At 40.2% G+C, this 23,376-nt stretch overlaps 1 protein-coding gene across 4 annotated transcripts in view; it reads right to left on the reverse strand.

The window, feature by feature from the left end:
* The window catches only part of LOC126282519 (branched-chain-amino-acid aminotransferase, cytosolic), a 123,136-nt gene that overhangs the window by 20,927 nt on the left and 78,833 nt on the right, over window positions 1-23,376 (reverse strand). The window contains exons 1-6 of one of the 4 annotated variants that reach the window (XM_049982181.1): window positions 20,235-20,692; window positions 17,693-17,770; window positions 8,722-8,931; window positions 5,709-5,939; window positions 3,106-3,294; window positions 849-963 (exon numbers count right to left, since the gene is read on the reverse strand). In XM_049982181.1, the coding sequence (XP_049838138.1) occupies window positions 849-963; window positions 3,106-3,294; window positions 5,709-5,939; window positions 8,722-8,931; window positions 17,693-17,770; window positions 20,235-20,279 (868 nt within the window). In that variant the 5' untranslated portion in view covers window positions 20,280-20,692. Of the gene's footprint in view, window positions 1-848; window positions 964-3,105; window positions 3,295-5,708; window positions 5,940-8,721; window positions 8,932-17,204; window positions 17,286-17,692; window positions 17,771-20,234; window positions 20,693-23,376 lie in introns of those variants that run through there. The other 3 variants (XM_049982183.1, XM_049982182.1, XM_049982184.1) reach the window with 3 other exon arrangements.

The raw sequence follows: 23,376 nt of genomic DNA on the forward strand, positions 1-23,376 counted from the left end.
GAATCTTATAAAATCTTGCAGATATCCTGCACATCAAGTTCATTCTTTTTTATGGGGACACAAACAGAATAAATCAAAAGGGGCAATTCCTAGCACTTCAATACTTCGAAAATACCCACTTACCAATCACAGGTTCAGTTGAGCAAAACAGACTGTTCCCCCTTCCTGAACTCTTATTTAAAAACTGAACGTCAAACTGTTCCCGACTGTATTCCGCTTAAGAAACTGGCTAGCACCCTTACTGTTTTAAATAATACCTGTTATCAGCTTACAGAATTTTTTATGTAATGAAATTGAACTATGTTTAACATCCCCCAACTAGGCTAATTTTCTCATTTTATAAATAATCACACTCAAGAACTTTTAATTTGTTCCATAACTAAGAGTACAAGTATGTTCCTCACACAGTTTCTTGGAATGTAACAAGGTACTATTCTCATAAACTGAAGTGTTTTGCATTATCGTCCAGTCATAACTGTTGCAATATTCTCAAAATTCTTGCCATTGTAACAGCGAATCTCAATAGGGTAATTTTCCTTTTTTTTTAAATCCATGAAGATCAAGAATTATAGTCTCAGAATGGTTCTCTATCCTAGTACCTGCTGTTTTTACACTATTTTTCTAGAAAACTGATTTGAATTTGCTGCCCAGGGATTTAAATCTATTTTCATTGGCCAGGTAACAAATTTCAATTTTATTACTCCCTTTATTTATTCTCTGTTCATTAACACCACAGCTCACTGTACCTTTATCCTCATTACTGGAATCAGCTGCTGCATGGGTGATAATGAAGTGCAATCACTACTTGGACATAAATTTCAAATAATACTTAAAAAATAATTAATTACCTCCATTTTCATTCAAGCGAAGTATAAACACATTCATAGTTCCTACTTCTGTTACATAATCTTCTTCCCCATACAACCACAGAACCTGCTGCATACCACGAGATGCTGCCTCTGCCTGGAAAAGTAACAACACTTTAACAGAAAAGTTAAACTAATAGCATAAAAAAAATGAAATCATAAATTCAATAAACCAACAAGATGGTTTCAATAAATGGTAGTTGGGAGTTAAGACTATAGGATCTACTGCTTATGTGTGAAAATTAACTTTGTAATTACTGAAAACACTGAAATATCTTTTTCAGTACATTTGTAAGTTCTGTCACTAAAGGATACCAAAAAGAGTTTTGTTAGAGATGAGACAGCCCATATCACCCTGTTCATGTACTTTATACAAACTGTATCACCTAGAGCACAAATAGCATTCCAAATCATAAAAACTGTCTAGCTGCACTTCATAAAACTTTATGTAACCCATATACAACAATATATAAAATACACTTTCCTTGAAAGAGAAAGCAGACAACCCCCCCCCCCCCCCCCACACACACACACACACATACAAACACACAGTTATGTAGGAGCTACACACAAGTATCTAACAGCAGTGTTTTTGACCAACCGTTGAGCCACAATTAAACAGGTACATATAAATCACTTAGTTCCTTTCTTATTACATGCTACTTCATTGTGAAATAAATATCAACTCCAAATGTTCTATGTCTTGCATTTAGTGGTGGTCCATGTAAAAAAAATGCAGCTTATTTGCGAAGTATCTCAAGGAACTGTCTGTTACTAAAAATTACACGTCAAGTGGCTACTTATGTAAGTGCATGTCGTATGTGGTTCCAGGAATTCTTTTGTTATGTTCCAAATTAAAGAGAACAGCATGGACACACTTTACTTTAAATTCTGTAAGTAAATTTTCAATTTTACTTTCTTTTGCATTCTCATTCACACTTGGAAATGGTATGTTTTACTGTACGTAGACCAACAAGCCGATATATTGTTTTTAATTGACTCGCAAAAGGTAGAGGCAGCAAATAGCCTGCCATTATTACATGAATAACAATAACAAAAATGTTAATTAATGGAAGAAAAGATGTAGCCTTTGCATGTGATCAGGAATATTTAAACATTTACAAGCAGAAAACAAATTAACTACAGCAAGAACTATCTGCATCTTGTGTGGTGAGATAACTGTGTTAGGTAATTGCTTTAGACTACTCACACTTGCAGAGCTGAACAACAGAAGGAAAAATTTTAAAGAAAGTTTAGATTGTATGTATTGATTTATGTACAGGGTTGTTATAATTAAAATTTCAATACTCAAGAGGGACCTCTCATGAAAAATAAATCATTGAAATAAACACATTTATTTTCCACAAGAGATGGCAACAGTTTCTAGTTGTTTAACATGTTTACCTTTCAAGTTACACACACTGCACAATGTGACGACCACCTGCATCCACGACAGCCTGGAATAGCACTAGAGATAGCATTTCACAAGTGTTCACTGCACTTTTTGGACAGTGGACCATGGTGCTTTCAGCTGTCAAGACTCAGCTCAAGCACTGCTCTAAGATCGCAAATTGCATCCAGCATTCTCAGCCATGGCAATAGTAACTTTTTCAATAATTTGTGGCACAATTTTCCTAACAGCCTCGCCTCCCCGCCCCACACTCTCACTCACTCTCTCTCTCTCTCTCTCTCTCTCTCTCTCTCTCTCTCTCTCTCTCTCTCTCTCTCTCTCTCTCTCTCTCTCTCTCTCTCCCTCCCCCCAAAGTGCCAATTAGTTCGAACTTCCAAATCATGTTCTTCAACCTCAGTGTGGAAAAGAAGACTCCTTCATATTTCTTTAACACATCAACACTACTGAAGAGCAACAGCATTATTGTTGTTGTTGTTTCGTTAAAACAGCTTTACTAGTAAAGCCCTGCTCATATTGTCCAGATGCATGTTGACTTCTGCAACTGTAATTCATACTGATGCTCGAGTTTCAACCTTAAGTCGCTATACCATTACTGGCGCCTAATGGCAAATCATGGCACTAACACTATTAACAATGCAAATCCTGCAGTGCACAATCTGAACATCATTCCTACAAAACTGGGTACTCATACAATAAAGTTTTCTGTCTACACTGACTCAAGTTGTAAAAGTTTAATTATAACTAGCATTTCAATTAGGAAAGACAGTCGGACACTCAAACAAAATACAATATTAATTCTGATCATTTCATGTCAGTAAAGAAACTAACCTGAACTTGCAGTGTGGGACCATAATTGGATCCTACTTTCTTATCACCAACACCACCTGGCCAAGCACGAGTGTATTTAGGATCAGCCAGTAATGAAACTGCTTTACTGTCAGGACCAAAATAGCTACCCACTGGGCACATGATGGCATACAAAAGTGCAGATGTTGAAGTGGCAACTCCCAGCGTAGGCTATCATCAAAAAATTACAAAATGGAATTAGAATTTATATTACAAACATTATAGACATATGAGTAGTGTGTCTTGCTGCAAGAGGTTACTTATTTGGCAACATACAGAATATAAGTATTACAATGAAGCAATTTAATACAAATAATTCTGTTGGCTTTTCGAATCAGGGCATAAGAGTTTGCACAATACAACAGTCTTCTATCAATATAATTAACATTTTTTGTCAAAACTAGTCTACAACTATTATTATTTTTCTTACATAGTTATTTTTACAACATTCTCTTGTATTAATTGTTTAATTGATAAATGCAATATTGTGCAAGTAAAAAAGATTACTATTGATTTCCATGTCCTGACTCGATACTTGACTAGCATTACTTTTCTGGTACATTGAGCAGAGGAAGTGACCAAAGAGAGAAATAATAGCAAACAGCACACATAGTAATTGTTTGTTTATAACATATGTGATGACTAGCTGAAAGTTTCATTATCATAACCTTGGAGGTTTTTACAAAATGATTCCACAGAATAGAAGCTTTCAAAGTGTGTGCTATGGAAGAACACTTAAGATTAGATGGGTAGATCAAACAACTAGAGCAAAGGTACCAAATCAAAGTTGGGGAAAAAAGATATTTACAGCACAACTTCACTAAAAGAATGGATCAACTAATAGGGCACATCCTAAAGCACTAAGGATTAGTTAATTTGGCAATTGTGGAATGAGGGAGTGGGGGAGGGAGGTGGGGATACAAATTGTGGAGGAGGACCTACAATTGAATACAGCAAGTGCATTAAAATGAACATAGGTTGCAATTATTACGCACAGATGAAGAGACTTATATACACTCCTGGAAATGGAAAAAAGAACACATTGACACCGGTGTGTCATACCCACCAACTTGCTCCGGACACAGAGAGGGCTGTACAAGCAATGATCATATGCACGGCACAGCAGACACACCAGGAACCGCAGTGTTGGCCGTCAAATGGCGCTAGCTGCGCAGCATTTGTGCACCGCCGCCGTCAGTGTCAGCCAGTTTGCCGTGGCATACGGAGCTCCATCGCAGTCTTTAACACTGGTAGCATGCCGCGACAGCGTGGACGTGAACCGTATGTGCAGTTGACGGACTTTGAGCGAGGGCGTATAGTGGGCATGCGGGAGGCCGGGTGGACGTACCGCCAAACTGCTCAACACGTGGGGCGTGAGGTCTCCACAGTACATCCATGTTGTCGCCAGTGGTCGGCGGAAGGTGCACATGCCCGTCGACCTGGGACCGGACCGCAGCGATGCATGGATGCACGCCAAGACCGTAGGATCCTACGCAGTGCCGTAGGGGACCGCACTGCCACTTCCCAGCAAATTATGGACACTGTTGCTCCTGGGGTATCAACGAGGACCATTCGCAACCGTCTCCATGAAGCTGGGCTACGGTCCCGCACACCAATAGGCAGTCTTCCGCTCACGCACCAACATCGTGCAACCCACCTCCAGTGGTGTCGCGACAGGCGTGAATGGAGGGACGAATGGTGACGTGTCGTCTTCAGCGATGAGAGTTGCTTCTGCCTTGGTGCCAATGATGGTCGTATGCGTGTTTGGCACTGTGCAGGTGAGCGCCACAATCAGGACTGCATACGACCGAGGCACACAGGGCCAAACACCCGGCATCATGGTGTGGGGAGCGATCTCCTACACTGGCCGTACACCTCTGGTGATCGTCGAGGGGACACTGAATAGTGCACGGTACATCCAAACCGTCATCGAACCCATCGTTCTACCATTCCTAGACCGGCAAGGGAACTTGCTGTTCCAACAGGACAATGCACGTCCACATGTATCCTGTGCCACCCAACGTGCTCTAGAAGGTGTAAGTCAACTACCCTGGCCAGCAAGATCTCCGGATCTGTCCCCCATTGAGCATGTTTGGGACTGGATGAAGCGTCGTCTCACGCGGTCTGCATTTCCAGCACGAACGCTGGTCCAACTGATGCGCCAGGTGGAAATGGCATGGCAAGCCGTTCCACAGGACTACATCCAGCATCTCTACGATCGTCTCCATGGGAGAATAGCAGCCTGCATTGCTGCGAAAGGTGGATATACACTGTACTAGAGCCGACATTGTGCATGCTCTGTTGCCTGTGTCTATGTGCCTGTGGTTCTGTCAGTGCGATCATGTGATGTATCTGACCCCAGGAATGTGTCAATAAAGTTTCCCCTTCCTGGGACAATGAATTCATGGTGTTCTTATTTCAATTTCCAGGAGTGTAGATTAGACTGCCATGCAGAGCTGCAGCAAACCAGTTTTTGGACATAAGGCCATAACAACTCAATCTATTATTACACTAAACACAAAGAAAAATAACCAAAGTCATAACAATTAAGATGGTATTTTATTTAACTATGAATAGCTACTTACATCAATGCCTATAATTGTTGGACGGATGTATAAACTTGATGCCTCAGAGTGTGGAACCCACTCTTGGTCTATAAGAATCAGACGACACAAACATCTGATCAATTCATCACCATCAAATGTTGGTAAACTTGTGCGAGCTGCTGAGCCATTCATACGACGCATGTTGAGATCTGGTCTGAATAATCTAATTTTATCATCAACTCCACGATATGCCTTCATACCTTCAAAGACCTGGAAGAAAGAGTGATTTCAAGGTGTAAGAACTGTGATGTTACATTAAGGATATTAATTAATTTAAAACTGAATGACTCAAACTACTTTCACAAGCACATTTCCTTAATGCAGAAGACTTAAGATTTCTAGATCTAGACAATTCTACCAAATCTTATTGAGGGGAGGAGTAAATTGTAGCTTCCTCTGATAGCCAACAAGAAAGGAAAAGACAAAAGGCAGGAATACAAGAAAGATAGAAAGTACAGAACAGTTGTATCAGCTATGGTGCACATCCCTGACTGCCCGTGTGTCAAAGTTTGTCCACATCTTCTTGTGGTTGAGCATGCAAGATGAAATTGCTTGTTTTGGAGGCTTTGCATCCCACCTGCCCTTTTATATAACCACCTAAAATTACTACAGTGCATCTGCAAAGACTTTCTGCAGTGGTGAGCTCCATGTGTCTCACCTTGCAGGGCAAGTGAAGTGAACAGCACATTCATGTCACTTTGTAACCTAGGGGCTGGGATTCACTGACAGCGGCTGCAGTTATGTTGGGAGATGGGATTCAACATTACTACTATTAAAACAAGTTAATTACTTACATTACAATTAAATACACTGTACTCACCAACTCCTCTTTCTTGAAGGCACAGTTTAACATGTTTACAATTAATTGAGAACACCTTTACTAATGTTTCATATGTCATTGAATGTAGGTAATCAATTATTGCTGTCTTTAGTTCATCTGTTGTCTTTGAGTTATTTTCATACACAAATGTTTTAGCGACACCCATAAGGAAATAGCTGAACAGAGGCAGATAAGGTGAGCATGGGGGCCAGAGACCTTTTGTAATTACTCCATCTCCATAGATTTCATCTAAAAGCTGTAGCAACTGGCAGCAGCATTGTCTCATTGGAAAAATGAGTGACTGATCTGATTTTCAGTCATCAGGGCACTAAGTGGATAAATTATCGGGGAACAACAGAAATTGGAAAGGACAGTAGTGTCGAAAAAGATCAGTCCTATAATTCATGCTCCTGTTATGGCAATCCACAAATTTTTTTCTGTGGGCAATGGTGTTTCTCTGAAGACACGTGTATTGTCGGATGACCAAATTTATGAATTTTTTGTGTTAATGAGTGAAACCAAGCCTCATCAGTGAAAAAGGTGCGATCTCAAACATTAATTCCATTTCAGTTAACAACTCACTGAAACCATTCAAAATATGCTATTCATTTCACATGGTACATTCAATTAATTTGTCGCACAGCAGTAATTCTATCCAGATAAATCCCCAGTTCTTTTGTTACAGCCTTATGTACTGTCATATGACGGACTTCAGGCTCCTGCAATAATTCCTCACTGATTTGGTTGAATTCTGCAACATAATGTCCAAAATGTCACCAAGCTGCAATTCTGTTCAAATTGTGCACCTTCCAGTTTGTTGTGTATCATGAACTGAACCTGTTATTTAGAATTTGTAAATTAAATCATGGACAGTGTCACAATGTTGACACCTCAAAGCAGGAAAATGCAATCTAAATTGCCACCTCACATGCTCCACAAAGTTTCCTCCTGCAACTCAGCTTACATAAGATCTAGACAATAACACAACTAACTGCTACAACACACACGCAACACAACTATCCATACCCATCCACTGCAGGTCCACAGAACACACACAGGTGAGACTTTAATGTGCTGCCAACCTTACTCTCCCCACAAGGCATGGCATGTGAGGCACACCACTGTGGACAGACTTTGTGGACATATGGTCCAACGTACATTCAGCAAAATGTGGCAGGGTGAAAGATGAGAAAGCTTGCAAATTATGTAGTCCGTCATTTGTCTATCTCCCTTGTTCTAATTATATAAGCAAAAATCAATCTACTGCCAAGCCTCAAGACTAAAACAAATTGTAAATATAAAGCTAAGGGTGAGAAACACTTAATTATACCAGATGAAACTCAATATCTGAACTGCAATATTCTCTCCCAGAGGCTCCAACAATAGGAGAGATGTGAATTTTAAAATTTTACCAGTGAAGTGGACAGTCAATGAAGTTTTGCACTTGCAATTAACGTAGATCACATCAATGCACAATATTTCAACTGGGCATATGTAATCATACTCAAGTGAGTCATCTAAGACGAAGGCATTCACCTTCCTGCAATTTATTAGCACGCTGTTTGTATTCCATGTGTGTATTAAGACTGTGGTGACTGTACTACTGTTGTATGAAACACTCCATAAGATGTGAGATAATAAGTAGTTAAAGATATAAAATCAACAACACATGTGGAAACCAAATTCATTAGATCACCACCATAAATTTTTCACTCACAGGGCTAAGCAAGAAAGAGATATCATCTGTAGCCTCAAAATTTTGCTGCAACTGAAGGAATATAGGAAAATCAGCAAACTGTCAGACGTGACATGGTGCATCTACAGGGTGCAATGGGTAATGGAAATCCAATCAATAAGGAGCAGATATAAAAAAAGACAAGAAAAAATGCCCATCTCCCACCTCAAAATATCGTAAAAAGTAAATGGGTATAAGCCAGTGATTTTGCAAATAATACCTACATTTTATTTACTAGTAATAAAATTTGCATTCATTAAAGCAGGTACTGTTGAGAGCGGCAATATTATACTGAATGCTAGTAAACCAATGTATAATAACTGTTACGGAATGAAATCATCACAAATATTTTGTAAGCACAGTAAACATTTGAAGACTTTTTTTGACCAACGTGACAAATTCTGTAACAAATAAGCAAACTTAAGTATTTTACTAACCTCGATGGCATAATGCAAAACTTTAGCAGCTGGATGTAATACGAGATTCTCCATAGGTGTAATTTCTGGTTTCTGCCATCCACCCAATGATGCATGGTATGCAACCTTCAGCATATGATCAGTAAAATGTTTGCCAAACTGAAGTTCACTAACATCTGGTTTAGAATGCAGTTCATCAGGTGATGCCAACCTCACAGACAAGTCTGAAAACTTGGGAAAAAAGTATCTTCAAATAATTAACAGCAAGATAAAAAATGCACACACACACGTTATATGAGGCATCCATAAACTTTAACAATTGCTGTCAACATGGCTATTTGAAAGAGTTCAAATTACATAGTTCAGCAGTCAGCTAACAGATGGCTTGTTGTGGAAACAGCAAAAATCTGTCCAGAAATTTATGGACTACACACTGTGCATTCCCATTCCTGCTCCCCCCCCCCCCCCCCCCATTTTCAGTTTCTTTACTACATTCTTAACCCAATTTACTTACTAATCAGCCTGCCTATCCCATTTAACAATTTAACTCACCAAATGGTGAATATCAGCTTTCCTTCACTTGTAATTCAGGTACTTTAATTTGTTGGAAGGGAATAAAAACCAGTTACCAACTATGAAAACTGTCAGTGGACTGGATCAACAGATACACACTAGACAGGATGAGAATTAATAACAGTAATACATATCAGCTGAGACTCTGACACCTTAGAATTGGCAGAGAGTAGCTCATCACAAAATTAGAGAGGTCCTTTGTCCTGTATTGGCAACTTTTCCAATGTCAAGCTTGATGCTGTTGGAAGCCAGTTAGGGCACTCCAAGACCGCAAACATTAACAGGAGTGGCATTCAAATGCGGGTTCTCAGGGCAGTTGTCTCAGGGTAGATGTTTCAATTTAAAAAATTAGTTGGTTACTCCAAACACCTTTTATATACCATCGTACAGTGCCACAGCACATGTTAGTGAGAAACAGGCATGTCTTAGATTGCAGCAACATCAGTGGATTCACACAGTTAGAGAGACATGGCAAATGAGTAAAACTGCCGGAACAGTGATCCCCACTCCAGAAGGGGTGACATAAAATACTGTTGCTGCTAGCCATACTAGGACAAGCAGTGATATTTAGCTTTCAGCGGAATGCTGTAGGTATCAAACGTGGAATTTGTAGTGCAAAGGCCAGGAACATACCAGCCTACATAATAGGAGTAGGAGGCAGACCCGAACATGGTTGGGCAGAAGTGCCATGGTGGCATAAAGCCACATGTCAGATTAGCCAATGCCTATAAAGTACCAGTGGAATGGAGAGCCAATGGGAGAACAAAGCACCACTGCAATCCTTAAATAGATCATGTATTTTTACATTCAGAGTAGTTATGTCAGAACATTTGGGTACCAACTTGATGTCACTCAATGCCAGCTTTGGCCAAGATTCGATTCAAGTCTGCTTTCTCACTTGAAATGATGCTCAAATGTTTGTGCTTTATGATGAAGCTACTGATTGCTACTTCTGTTAGCTGTTACCTCTCAGACTCAGACACGCACTTCTGTCACCCCAACATTAACATCCTTGCTTTTTCTAGCACTTACAAATAATCTTCACTGTAGTTTATTGCATTCAGCCTAATATACAAGTTTTATTTGGATCACTGCAATTTCTACAAGTATCATTATTAAGTCCCAAAATCCGCACATCTCATAGGTGCTCTGCGACTGTTTGATACTGATCTGAGTGATCATCGGTCCTCATTGAAAATTAGTCTTTCTTCAGTTGCTCTTAACTGCTCTGATATACCAGACTGACCTGAACCCACCACTCCCTCCTCCCCTATCCCCCTTTTTTTTAAGTTCTCATACACTTCATCTATTCTATGCCCCAATGTGACACCTCATATTTCACATTATTATTAGTAGCTTCTCCTCGGGACAGTTTTAATCTTTGACTAGAGGAACTAAAGGTCAAGAATGAATATTAAACAATTTCTATGATAAGCAACTTACACCTTACTGTTTAAGCAGAAGTTCACAGGAATACCTGTAACAGATGACTGTCAATCTCTATACATGCATTACAACTTAACCCCTGATGGAAGTCTAGGTTCAAAATATTTTAGTGTCTCAGCTTACACAGGTTGTTTTGGTTTTCTTTTGTTTTAGGGCGCAGAAACAACTAAGGTCATATGCGCCCGTGTCAGAGCCTTAGAACAATAATACAAAAAAGGAGTTAAAAGTGACTACATGGTAAGCCCAATAAATGAAAGGAAAGAGAGCTAAGAACAAGAACTTCCCCTTGGAGACAGGTCCGCAAAATAATGCCATAGAGACACTGGAGATCCTGAACTAAAGATTAAATATCCTTTGCCATATTGCTACGATGGATAAAAAGTAAAACATGGTTGACAGCCTGCACGTGGTTTGCTAAAATGGCTGGTAACTCAGGTGGCAAATGTACATGAGAAAGTAAGTGGTTAAAAAAAGGCATTCGGTCAGCAAATGGCGAACTGTCAAAGGTTGATGACAATGAGCACAAAATGCTGGGGGATCACCACTTAACAAATGGTGATGGCTACAACAACAGTGCCCAATGCACAACCTAACTAAAATGATGTCCTTGTGATGGCCAAGCTGCTGGGAGAGATTTAATTGCTCAGTACTTGTTCCCGTGAAGGGAAGAGCAGTGTTGATGCCACAGTGACATCATCTATTGACAGACGGAAAAACTGAGATCATCAGAAGGTATGGAAGGACTAGTGGGGCGAGGTAGGAGGACTGCAGTCTTGGCAGCAGTGTCAGCAGCCCTGTTTCCCATCAGACCAATGTGACCGGGAACCCACATAAACACCACAGTGGTTTCCTTTAGAGTGAGTGAGTAGAAGCTTTCTTGGATCTGTTGCACTAAGGGATGATCTGTTTACAGCACACAAAGACTCTGAAGGGCACTGGGAGGATCAGAGCAGGGGGGACAATTGAAAAGCCTGCGGCACCAAGTGTATGCATGGCCTGATACAGTGCAAAATGCTCCACTGTAAATACTGAGCAGTGTTCCGGAAACCAATGCCTAAATCATCGGTGCCAATGATGAAGGCACACCTGACACCACGGTCAGTGCAAGAGCCATCAATGTATACAAAGGTACCATCGCTAAGCTCTGTGCGAAGTTCGAGAAAGTTACAGCGATAGATCAAACCTAAGGTAGTTTTCTTAGGAAGCGAATGAAGTCCAAGGTGAACACAGGCCGCTGCACAAAGCCAAGGTGGCGAAAGGTTCACATCCATTGGAAAAGTGGCAGTTAGCATGAAGTTAAGCTGCTGGAGCAAGAGCCAAATGCGAACTCCATGAGATAATAGAAGAGGGGCGTGCCCCATACTGGCGGTCAAAGGAGTTAAGAGTAAAGCTTTAAAGACAGTGGGAGAAACCCACTGCACCATCAGGAATTCATACAAATGGTTTTGCCAGTGGAAAAGCGAAAACCATTGCCAATGCTCCGTGAGTAAAAGTGATTGAGACAAGTCCGTAGAGAACTTGAATAGATCGCAAATTTGTCAACAAAAAGTAAGCCGGAGATGGCCGTCGGAAGACAGGCCATAATAGGGTTAATGGCTATAGTAAAGAGAACAACACTCAGGACAGAGCCCTAAGGCACCCCATTTTCCTGGATAAAGATGTCCAACAAGGCAGAACCCACACATAATTTGAAAACTCTGTCTTTTAAAAAATCCTGAAGGTAATGAGGCAAGCAGCCTTGAAAGCCCCACGTTTAGAGATTACAAAGGATATCAGTCCTCCATCAGACATTGTAGGCTTTCTCCAAACCAAAAAATGCGACCACAGTCTGGTGCTTCCACAGAAAACCATTCAAGGCATGGGTTGACAAAGTGATGAGGTGGTCAACTGCAACTGTGCAGTTGTTAGTAAATTGCAAGACTCTCAAGCCACCATACCAGCCTGGCACAAATAATACGTTCCATCATCTTGCCTACACATCTGGTGAGAGAAATGGTGCAGAAGTTCGAAGGAAGATGTTTTGTCCTTACTGGGCTTGGGTATGGATGGGTACGACAGTGGCTTCACACCAGCAGGAAGGGGTTGCAACATACAAATGTTAACTTCATCTGGTCCCAGGATGGAAGAGATCAAGATGAAGGGAGAGCATGAGCTAGCTCCCTCATAGTAAGAATTCCCAATTCTGTGAGGAGAAGGGTATGATCTGAGCTTCCTCCATTCATTTCCAATGGAGGAAGGTAGGGGGATAGTGGGTGGAACTTGAAATCTCCACAAGATAGCAGCCAAAGGTGCTGGATATAGTAATAGGGTCCACAATGACATCACTTGCTATGGCCAGTCTGGAAATTGGGCAACACATCTCAGTCCCAGAGAGCCTTTGGAGGTTGGTGCACATGATGGAAGGGAGAATGGAACTGTTAAAAGAACAAGGAAATGAAATCCAGTTAGCTCTCTTGCTATCCCTAAGAATGCGACGACACTGCACACAATCTGGTTATGATGAATACTATTTCCATCATAGGATGATAGTTAAAATCGCACAGATCATGCCTCCACACACAAATTGCATCACAGCACACCTCAATACACCAAGGGATGGGGAACAGCGTGGTAAAGGTGAAGTGGTAAGAATAATATTTGTATGGTATTCTACTCGGTCATCACAACTGGGGGAAATGTTGTTCGCAGCCTTTCTGGCTGTGTAGCAGGTGATTTTGCTGTCAAAGTGAACATCTTGTCACTTGTTACACAGGTGGAGGGGGAGGAGACAGGGATACTACTAGGCTTACTCAAGCCTCTAGTCAGCCTTAGAAAGCTGCCAACTGGGTTTCACGTACGTGGGGTTTGAGTCAGCTAACGGATAGCACATGGGAAATGGACACTCGAGAACATGGAAGAGAGAATGGACCACTTGAAATGAGGGGAAAGCTGGACAGTGCAGAATGAGAAGTCCAAATGTGAATAGGTGTGTGTGGAGTCTGAAAGGAACATGGGGACTTCAGTTTTAAGGCAGATGAGGTTGAGTCAATTGAGCAGGTCAGGCAAGAGGACACTTCTCCAACAGGTTCTCGAAGAGCCTCAAAGGGGATCATTAGCACTGAAATCACCAAGCAGCAAAAAGAGGAGAAGGAGTTGACCAATAAGCTGGAGAAAATCTGCCCTGTTGATGCCGAATGACAAAGGGATGTGCTCAGTGCAAAGAGAAAAGGTGAAGTGAGGAAGGAAAATGCAGATTGCAACAGCCTGCAGCTGGGGGTTTGGTGAGATGCAATTTGAAATGCCGTCCCCAGGGGTGGGAGGGAGAATGTCAAATTGGACTGGAAATAAATGTTAGAAGTCAAAGTAGGTGCGAGGATGCAATTTTGTTTTCTGGAGGCAAAACACAAGTGGACACTGATGCCAAGAGCAGGCATAACTCCTCCTTGTTGGATCTAATGCAGTGAATGTTCCATTGGAGGAAAGTCATGATGGGGAGAGGGGAGGAGGGAAAAAATGAAGAGTTGTCACCTAAGCAGCTGCTGAGTGCCAGCTTCCCAAGACTCACTGCTACAGGGCACAGACGCTGGAGGATTCTGTTCCATCAGAGCTAAGGAAGCAGTGGCACTTTCTCTGGGTTTAGCCTGCAGATTCCAGGGCAGAAAAACAGTTGGTGGTGCGCAGCAGTGAAATGGAGATCGGGTCAGTGAGGGTATCACGCAGCAACACAGTTGAAAGGATCTCCGAGTCAGCAATGGAGAAGACCATTTGTCTTTGATTTTGTAGAGGCTTTGCAACTGGCAGATGAAGACTCAGATGTTTGATTGGTGAAGGGATGTAAGAAGACTTCGTGGGAGTATTCCTTCTGTCCTTTCTGGCTGTCACTTGTTGCACAGGTGGAGGGGGAGGAGACAGGGATACTACCATGGCACTGGTCAATTTTATAACTGCACTCCTGAATTTGAGGTCGCAAGTCCTTTGTGAAGTGAGGCATAGCAAGAATGGTACGGTAAGTGACAGATGGTAAAAAGTAGGGCTTTCGACTAGCCAACAGCTTGCGAGCAACAGTGTAAGGTACTTCCTCCTTCACTGGGATCTCTTGGATGGCCCGCTCATCAAGATACATGGAACATTCGCAGGATGAGGCTGCATGGTCGCCACTGCAATTGATACAGCGAGGAAGAGAAGGTAGACAGTCACCGTCATGAGCATCCCTACTCAAAGTAACATGTTTGGCCGTGTTTTGATAGCACATTTGAGTGTGATTGCAAACATTGACAATGGTAGCAACACATCAAATTTGGAGCATATGGTCAGACTGTGATGACTTCATAGCCTACTTTGATCTTTGATGGAAGCACTATTCTGTCAAACATGTAAGCACTAAGGTTGCATCAATCTTTTTCTTTACCCTATGGACTGTTATAACACCCTGATCGGAGAGGTAAATTTGGATTTCTCCCTCGGTAAGACCATCAAGCGGCTTAGTGTAAATAATACCGCATGAAGAATTCAACATTCGATGGCCCTCGACAGTTGATCACTGTAGGTAGGCGCACAAGGATGGTTTGACAAGTCTGGTGGAAAAGCAAGGAAAATGTGCTTGCTTCATAAATAACTCATATCTCAACAGTCTCCATTGAGGGGTATAAATTTGGTCCAGTAATCCTGCTTTTTCATCCCATCAGAAAAGTAGGTGCTGTCAAGCTCTGGGAAATACTCGTTGACTGCAACTATCACTTCCTAATTTGATGAAAGTTACTTCCCAGCCAGCCAAAGTTTCACGCCAGGGAACAAGAAGTAGTCACTTAGGGTTAAGTCTCATGAACAGGGTGGATGAGGAACCAATTCAAAGTCCAGTTCATGCACTTTTGTTATTGCTGATGTGTAGGATAGTGCATTATCCTAGTGAAAGAGCACTTCTTCGCATGCCAACCTTGCTCTGTTTTCAGCCAGCACACATTCCAAACAATCCAACAATGAAGCAGATAGGATCCAGTTACGGTTCTATCTTTTTCCAAGTAATCTATGAGGACCATTTCTTGGGAATCCCAAAAGAAACTGCTCATCATCTAACCAGGTGACAAAATGGACTTTGCCTTCTTCAGAGCACTTTCATCAGCATTTTCCATTGTTTTGACAGCTGTTTAGAGTCTGCTGTGTACTTATGGCTCTAGGTTTCATCAAATCCAATCACAAATTGGATGAGGATGTCTTGTAGACTGCAACTACACAATGCCAGAAATTGTGCTGAAATATTGTGCAAGATGCACTTCTGCTCAATTGTGAGCAATTGCAGCACCTACCTTGCAACAATTTTTTGATAGACAATTCTCCATGCAAAATATCATGCACTCCTTCAGATGAGATACCTACAGTCTCAGTAATCTCACAAATCTTTATTCAGTAGTCTTGCAGTACCAAACCATGGTTTCTGTTGTTGTAATCTCAATTGGATAGCCAGAGAACATTTCATTTTCAGTGCTTGTCCAACCATGTTTAAATTCATTACTCCAAAAGCAACTGGTCTTCATTGATGCTGTAGCATCTGCATGAAATTAATTCCTGTTGCAATTTGTGCATCAGTCCAACCGTTCACATGAAAATGTTTAATAACAGCATGAAGTTAAGTTTTCTCAGTTTTCAATTGCAGCCAACACACTGACAAATTCAAAATGTTGTCAACGATGAACCATACACTTTACATTGTTGAAATTCTTTATACGAGTCATGAAATAATCGAGCTTTCCAAACATGAAAGCACAACAAAAATGTTTCATTCTCTCATGAAAATTTGCCAGGCTTATCAAACCACCCTCTTATGAAAAGATAAAAATTATTTTTATTTAATTGCAATCTTAGGTATGTTATTCTTTTAAATTATATCTGAGACAAGTTTTTAAAGAAAAAATGGTTTATGGAACTGAAGCTACTATCAAACTTCAGTTTCATCTTCAAGCCACAGAATATTTAAAAACTTTATTATTATACCATCATATGTAACATTTAACATTTTAGTTTAACTGCTGCAAATAAGTTAGTCAAAATAAGAGCAAAAATACAATGGCATAAGTCCGCTGAACTCCCAGCACCACTCATGTTCTTTGCATGTACTCCGAATGATTTTTGACACTGGTAAAAAGAAGAGGGAGCGGTAAAACAGAGAGAGCATCTCAACAAATGTCAGTAGCGGCTTTTCTTGAGAATGACACTGATATGAAAATTTTATGATCATTTTATTAACACTCAGGGTTTTGCATACTGCAGTAATGCATTAATCACACATACAACCATCTCCACCAGCGTTGTCAACATTGCTTGCAATATATGTGTAATGGAAGGATTTCTAAATGCCAAAAGGAGACTTTTCTTCCAATTCAGCCTACACACAATTTTTGTAAATGTTGCTCTACTGAGCCACTACTTCTAAAGCCTAATAATGACTGACTATTGCTCTCTGCCAGTGTTTTTATATAATGTAGTCCTCTGACCCTACTGAATTTACTTACTTGCACACCATTTTTCTCTTTAGATGAACATCCTTGAATACTGTGGAGCTACTCAAAGAAAAACATGAAATAAGTAGATAACTAAGGCTTACAGACTGCTTTTAGCTCTTTATCTCATTGGCCTCACTACGCAGGCAATTACACACAAGTGATAAGCTGCACTGTGTTGCAATCAATATTCCAGTAACTTATGTGTGATGTATAAAACACCACCAAGACTGAATGTGGTATTTCTATGAAATGCATTACCTTCTTATAAATTCTCACTCATCTCAAAGATATGTTTGTCTGAGATGATTTCTGCAGGCAAGGAGCACAGTACAACTCCATGTACATCAGTGGCAAAATTTGCACTTTATCATATTTGCAGCCACAAAAACATAATGGATGGTTGTTACAACTTATCAGAGCAGTAATAACAGTGTACTTTCTAGTGATCCTGAAAAGTGGCAAACAAAAGAAACAAATTCAGCATATATAATATTTACCTTGAAAGTATGATGCACTTTTAAAGACAACCTCCGAACTGATTTCACCTGGCTGTGGATGAGATTTCTGGAAAGAAACTACAAACACAATTAGTTATAAATTTGAATAGAGCACATAAAAGAGTTAAATAAAAAGTGCAGTTAAGCATATCTGTCAGAGCCAAACTTATAAATTTTTGTAATAATGAAAATGCAAAATAAGTGAATATTATATACAAAAGTGTGAAACATTGCCATTAATAAATTAGCAGCAAATGCTCATAGTTTGTGAATGAGCGAGTTTTCTACTTCAGGAGAGGCCTTTTGTACAAAAGCTTAATGGTAACAGTCTTTTCATTGTACCAGTCTGTTACTCAGTTTCTTCTCTATATGCTGAGTCGCAATCAATCTGTTGCATAATACCACCATTACAAAACTGTAAATACTTTGAAAGATACTATAGCAATTTACACTTCCGCACTACAGTTTTGCAATACATTATGCAAACTATTATTGGTTCACAGTATGTACAATGGAAGACAGTATACAGCATTTCAATTGGTTATAATGCTTTTTTATTATTAAATAAGGACTAGATAAACAACATCCCATACACTGTTCCCAAAGGAACTGTATGTGAGAAAAGTAAAATAATTATGCTAACGAAAGAGGAAGAATCCCTAATACATGGTACAATGAGAAGTTCCCTGTGCTATGCACTTGAAAATGGTGTGTAGTGTTCAGATTTAAATATGTTAGCAACACTCTTATGGAACACAAACTTCACAGAAAAATAACTTTGCACATAAAAATAACTTGTTTGCAATCAGCATAAAGGTTTTCAGATTCAATTACTTATACTGTTTGGCAGTGTAATTTAGTTGACTCTTTTGTCTTGTTAAAGATGCCTATTCAAAAGACCACTGCAGAACGTATGTTCAAAGCAAAAATGTGGGCAGCCTACTAGAACAACTAAAATTAAAGGGAACTGTTTCTAAATACAAAAAATGAAAATAGAAATGGGCAAGAAAATTACCCTTACTCAAACCCCATATAAAATCATTCAAATTAAATGCAAGAGCTACAGATATTACAAATCAAGAGTTCATTCTTTTGTGAGTGAACAAAAATGTAAGGCAAAACAGGCCGAGCATGATCAGTGACTAACTTTAACCATCACATCACATAAACCTTGGACTACAGCTTTCCAAACTTGCTTCTGTGGCATCCATTGGTCCTTTAGATCAGCAATGAAAAAGCACTTTCCCTTTCCTGTGCAACATTGCTGCCATCTTTAAAATTGGTATAAAAACCAAAATTTCAGAAAGTGCAATGTCATCTAATAGATATGATGCCCTCCTTTTAAGGCAAAGATCAGGAACTCTATGAGAAATTAATGACATCATAATGGAATCTCTCTCTGTATCTGTTTCCCCTTCACACTGACAATGGATAGTAAAATTGCTACATACAGCTTTGAATGGAATACAAGGAGACTAATGTCAAGTCACACTTATTTTTAATGCATTGATTTAAATTGTGACTAAACGATTTCACATTTACACTGCCAATTTTTCTTTTTTTCTTCGTTTGGAGCACTATAACTGATCTTTGATCCAAAATCAGTCTATTGGACCTGTTCCAACCACTGAAAAAACGCTAGCAGTACAGTTTGAAATAATAATGTTCCAGGACCGATGACCATAGCAGTCTGGTGCCTTTAATCCCACAAACCAACCAATAATCTTCCACCGTGTCTCACTACAATATGTACCACAGACAATAGCCCATACGAGATCAGAAACGAGATTAGGCAAAACTTTGTTTGGTAGAACAGGGTGACAGTCACAATGAAGTGAAAATAACTGGTTCTATTTTTAAAAATCATTACCAAGCAACACAATTCAGAGACATACATTGAGACTTGTGATCTGGCAGCAGTCTTATTAATGAAGAACTGCTGAGGGCTGGATCACTACAGCAAGCATAAGAGTTTCTTTATATATAAGCACTTTCACTAGTTGCCCTCCCACGCTCCTTGCGTGCCTAGAGATTGGCAAGGACGATATGTACTGTTAAGTTAAATATGGCTATATGAGGACAGTTGCCACAAAAATTTATTCGATGATGTATTTATAGCGTGCGCTCACAGAGCCATGAAGGCCCTATAGTGCTGAATCATTCACTCACTTCACCAGAGATCAACAAGCAAAATATCTGGACATACATAAATGATATAAGCCCATGGCGAATACATACGAGATTATCAGCACACACACACACACACACACACAAACGGGCGTCCAGTATATGCCATCAAGGAAGAGTGTCTGAGATATTTGGAATTCAAATGCCACGGACAAACAAAATAAAATATTGTCTTAAAGTCTTACACTCTGAACACAGTTCCTGTTTTATTACGGAAGACACCAAAATTTGAACTTTAATTCCATGATGATACTATTTCACCCGCAAACTCCACCAGTACACATAGCATTTACGCTAGCAAAACAAAAATAACCTACTCAATTCTTCTAAACATATGTATGTTTCGCATACACACCTTACGTAGTAACAATAGCTGCGAAAAATGTGTAAGCCGTGCCATTTCAATCCCGTTTACACAAGTATCACTTTAACACTATCAACAAAACGAAGACGGAATGTTGTTAATTGGCTGCCTCGGCACAACGAACAGTTTGTCTTGGTAATACTCTTTACGTCTTTGGAACATAATAAGTGTTTAAAACGCACTGTCACCTCTGTATCACATTCATATTCTTTTAAGTCAGCTGGTCCACAGTTATTGCGTTTACACTAAGTTCTAAACAGACGCGCGCTCCGTAGCTTACTAACACGCATTCACTTTGCGAGCGCTTTCCCTCGTGCGACGCTATACTGTCTGATGAACACTACAGGGCCACCAACATAAGCTACCGAGTGGAGCATCTCCGGCCTACACTATGCTGCCAACAGAAGCAAAAACGACTTATCTCTAACGTGACATCATATCAACAAATGCGAAACAAACAGCCTTACGAAACATGACGGGTTGCTCAATTTGTGCGTTAATCTGTGAGACTTCGGCAGTGAAACCCACTCTGTTTGTCTTATTTTCTGCCTGTTGATTCTCAGTGCCATTTCCAACCTGTCCAGCGTTGAGCATTGCTTCTTCCTCGTCTTTTCGAATGCAGTATTGAATTTTTGTACTTTGTGAAACTTTAAAATAATGTCAGCTTTACAAAGAGTCATTAAACTTAGGATCCCTTTGTAATATGTTCAAAGGATGAAGGGATTTGGGGAATCCACAGAAAAACCTAAAGGAACCCAATAGCAAAAAGTAACAGCATTTTTGCTTGCCTCAAGGGACTTGAATGTCCTATTTATATAAATTGATTCTGACAGAACAGAATAAGTCACTAGATTTGTGTTCATTCACTAGATGTAGGAAATAGAGACAAATCGGTTCCCACTACGGTACATATCTAGTCGTTTGGAGACCACGGCTTTACAAAGAGATCACAACATCAATTTAGAGTAATGATGAACTAATTCCCTGATTTCGTCTAACACAACCATTCGACTTATATTGGATTAGATTCTGTTTCCGGTCTATAGACCACAAAATGTGATGATCCTCGTGTGTGTAGAACACGTCAGAAACAAGTAAGAAAAATGAAGAAAGAAAAATTCCACTCACGCTCAACAGATTCCTGCATTAATTTAAGGTGTTGACAGACTTATTAAAGGACAACAATTATTCGATTTTATACTTTGAGACTTTATGTGACTGCGACAGTAGAAATTATGACTGTGACAAGGGTTTCTAAAGCAAAGTCGCTATTGACGCAAAATTTGTCGGTTGAAAAGTGATGGTCGAAGGAAGCAGCCGTGACTCTTCTTTAAGTAACCGCCACGTTATTCTCTCAGATCAGGATAGTACATGACTTTGTACTTTTTCGGACATGTGACCTCAATCGTAACAACACATCACTCAGTAACAAGAGTTGTTAAACAATGACGGAGTCATTTCATTCACGACTGACGCTGCTCACCCGTTGACTAACAAACTTCATAGGGCAAAGATACAAGAATGATGCAATGCGTTTAGCGGTGACCGAATCATAAAATTGACAAGAAGTTAAGATATCTGAAGTAGACGCAGGAGTTGAGCAAGTAAGAAGACATCGAGGAAAAGATTTGCGTCATGCTGTATGATTGTCCCAGAAATGCTTGGGAAAAATAGGCATAATGCCGTTACTGTAAGCCAAACGATGAAGAAATTTTACGGTTTAACGTCCCATCAACAAGGTCATCAGAGACGGAACACAAACTCGGACTAGGCAAGAATGGAGAAGGAAATTGGCAGTGTCTGTTTGAAAGGAACCATCCCAGTATTTTTAGGGAAACGACGGAAAAACTAAATCTGGATGGGTGGGCGAGAATTTGAACTCTATTTTTTCCCGAAAGTGAGTCCATTGCGTAAACAAGTGCTCCAAACCGTAAACTAAAGACGTCCACTTGGCCGTCAACGCTCAGCCGTTTCCTAGTAAAATCGGTTTGAATAACGTCACGCGAGTCTTATACCCGTAATGTTGCATAAGCTATCGCCGAGACTCCCTGCTCAGAGGATGAGCGGCCAGTTAGTGTTCGATTCCTAGCCCGGGAGTTTTTCTTTCTTCTTTTTCTTTTCTATTACTATCCGACGACGTATAATTCATTCTTTCACGATTTGTCGACTAATCTTTGGACTGGGAGGCTATTAATATTTATTATTTTCTTTTAAGTGATTTTGACTCGAAAATAATGTTACTTTCGATTTCTTTACATTCCACAATGAGAGTCTGGAGAACTTTTACAACTGCTTCCTCCACAAACTGCGGCGTCCCTTTCATTTCTGCTTCCCTGTCCCTCGTAGAAATCGAGGCCTTCCTTTTATACCTGCTCCTCCGCCGCTCGTACACAGTCCATATTCCCATATTCCCTTTATACCTACCGCCTTCCTCGAAGTTGTCAAAGGTGAGGAAGAAAGCAGGATAGCCGTTTTGAGTCAGTGTGACACGGTCGTGTATGCATTGCAGATCAAACATTCTTCACAAATCTATAAACGGAAAGGTTTTTAGGTGTGTGAATTGCACCAACATATTCGTGTGAGATAATAAAAGAACAGAAATGGAAGAAGAAGCTGGACTTCCCACCGGTACGAAAATAAACCTCCGTGAGACTTCGTGGGAAGATCAAAAATTCAAATGTCTAGTTAATGAACGCTCTTCTTGCAGCGAATGCGATTTACCACCAGCACAATCTAATCAGAGACCAGCATCCAAGCGAAGCCATGGCCGAAGAAATCAGCAGAGATACTATGGACTTGGTAAACGAAAACTTCCTTTCCACTGAAGAAGAGTTCACAGCAGTCCTCTCTTGAAGAGAAAGACCTTATTAATCGGTGGAAAGAAGAGACGACGTGGTGACACAAAAACTGGCAAGTTTGCAGTTGATTAATTCGCACGCTTTTCAGCGTTTCCTAGAAGCAAGAAGTTCTGTCAAACAGGCAAGAATATTCGAAATAATTTTTCCACGAGGAATGTAATACGTATTTCTGTCAGGTTCAATTCAAGGTATGTTACATGTACGCGAATTACAAATTTACGGGTGACTACGAGAACAATTCAGCAATGGGTGACCGTGGCATCTTTATCCCATCT

The sequence above is a fragment of the Schistocerca gregaria genome, chromosome 7 (assembly GCF_023897955.1).
Source record: "Schistocerca gregaria isolate iqSchGreg1 chromosome 7, iqSchGreg1.2, whole genome shotgun sequence".
NCBI lineage: Eukaryota > Metazoa > Arthropoda > Insecta > Orthoptera > Acrididae > Schistocerca > Schistocerca gregaria.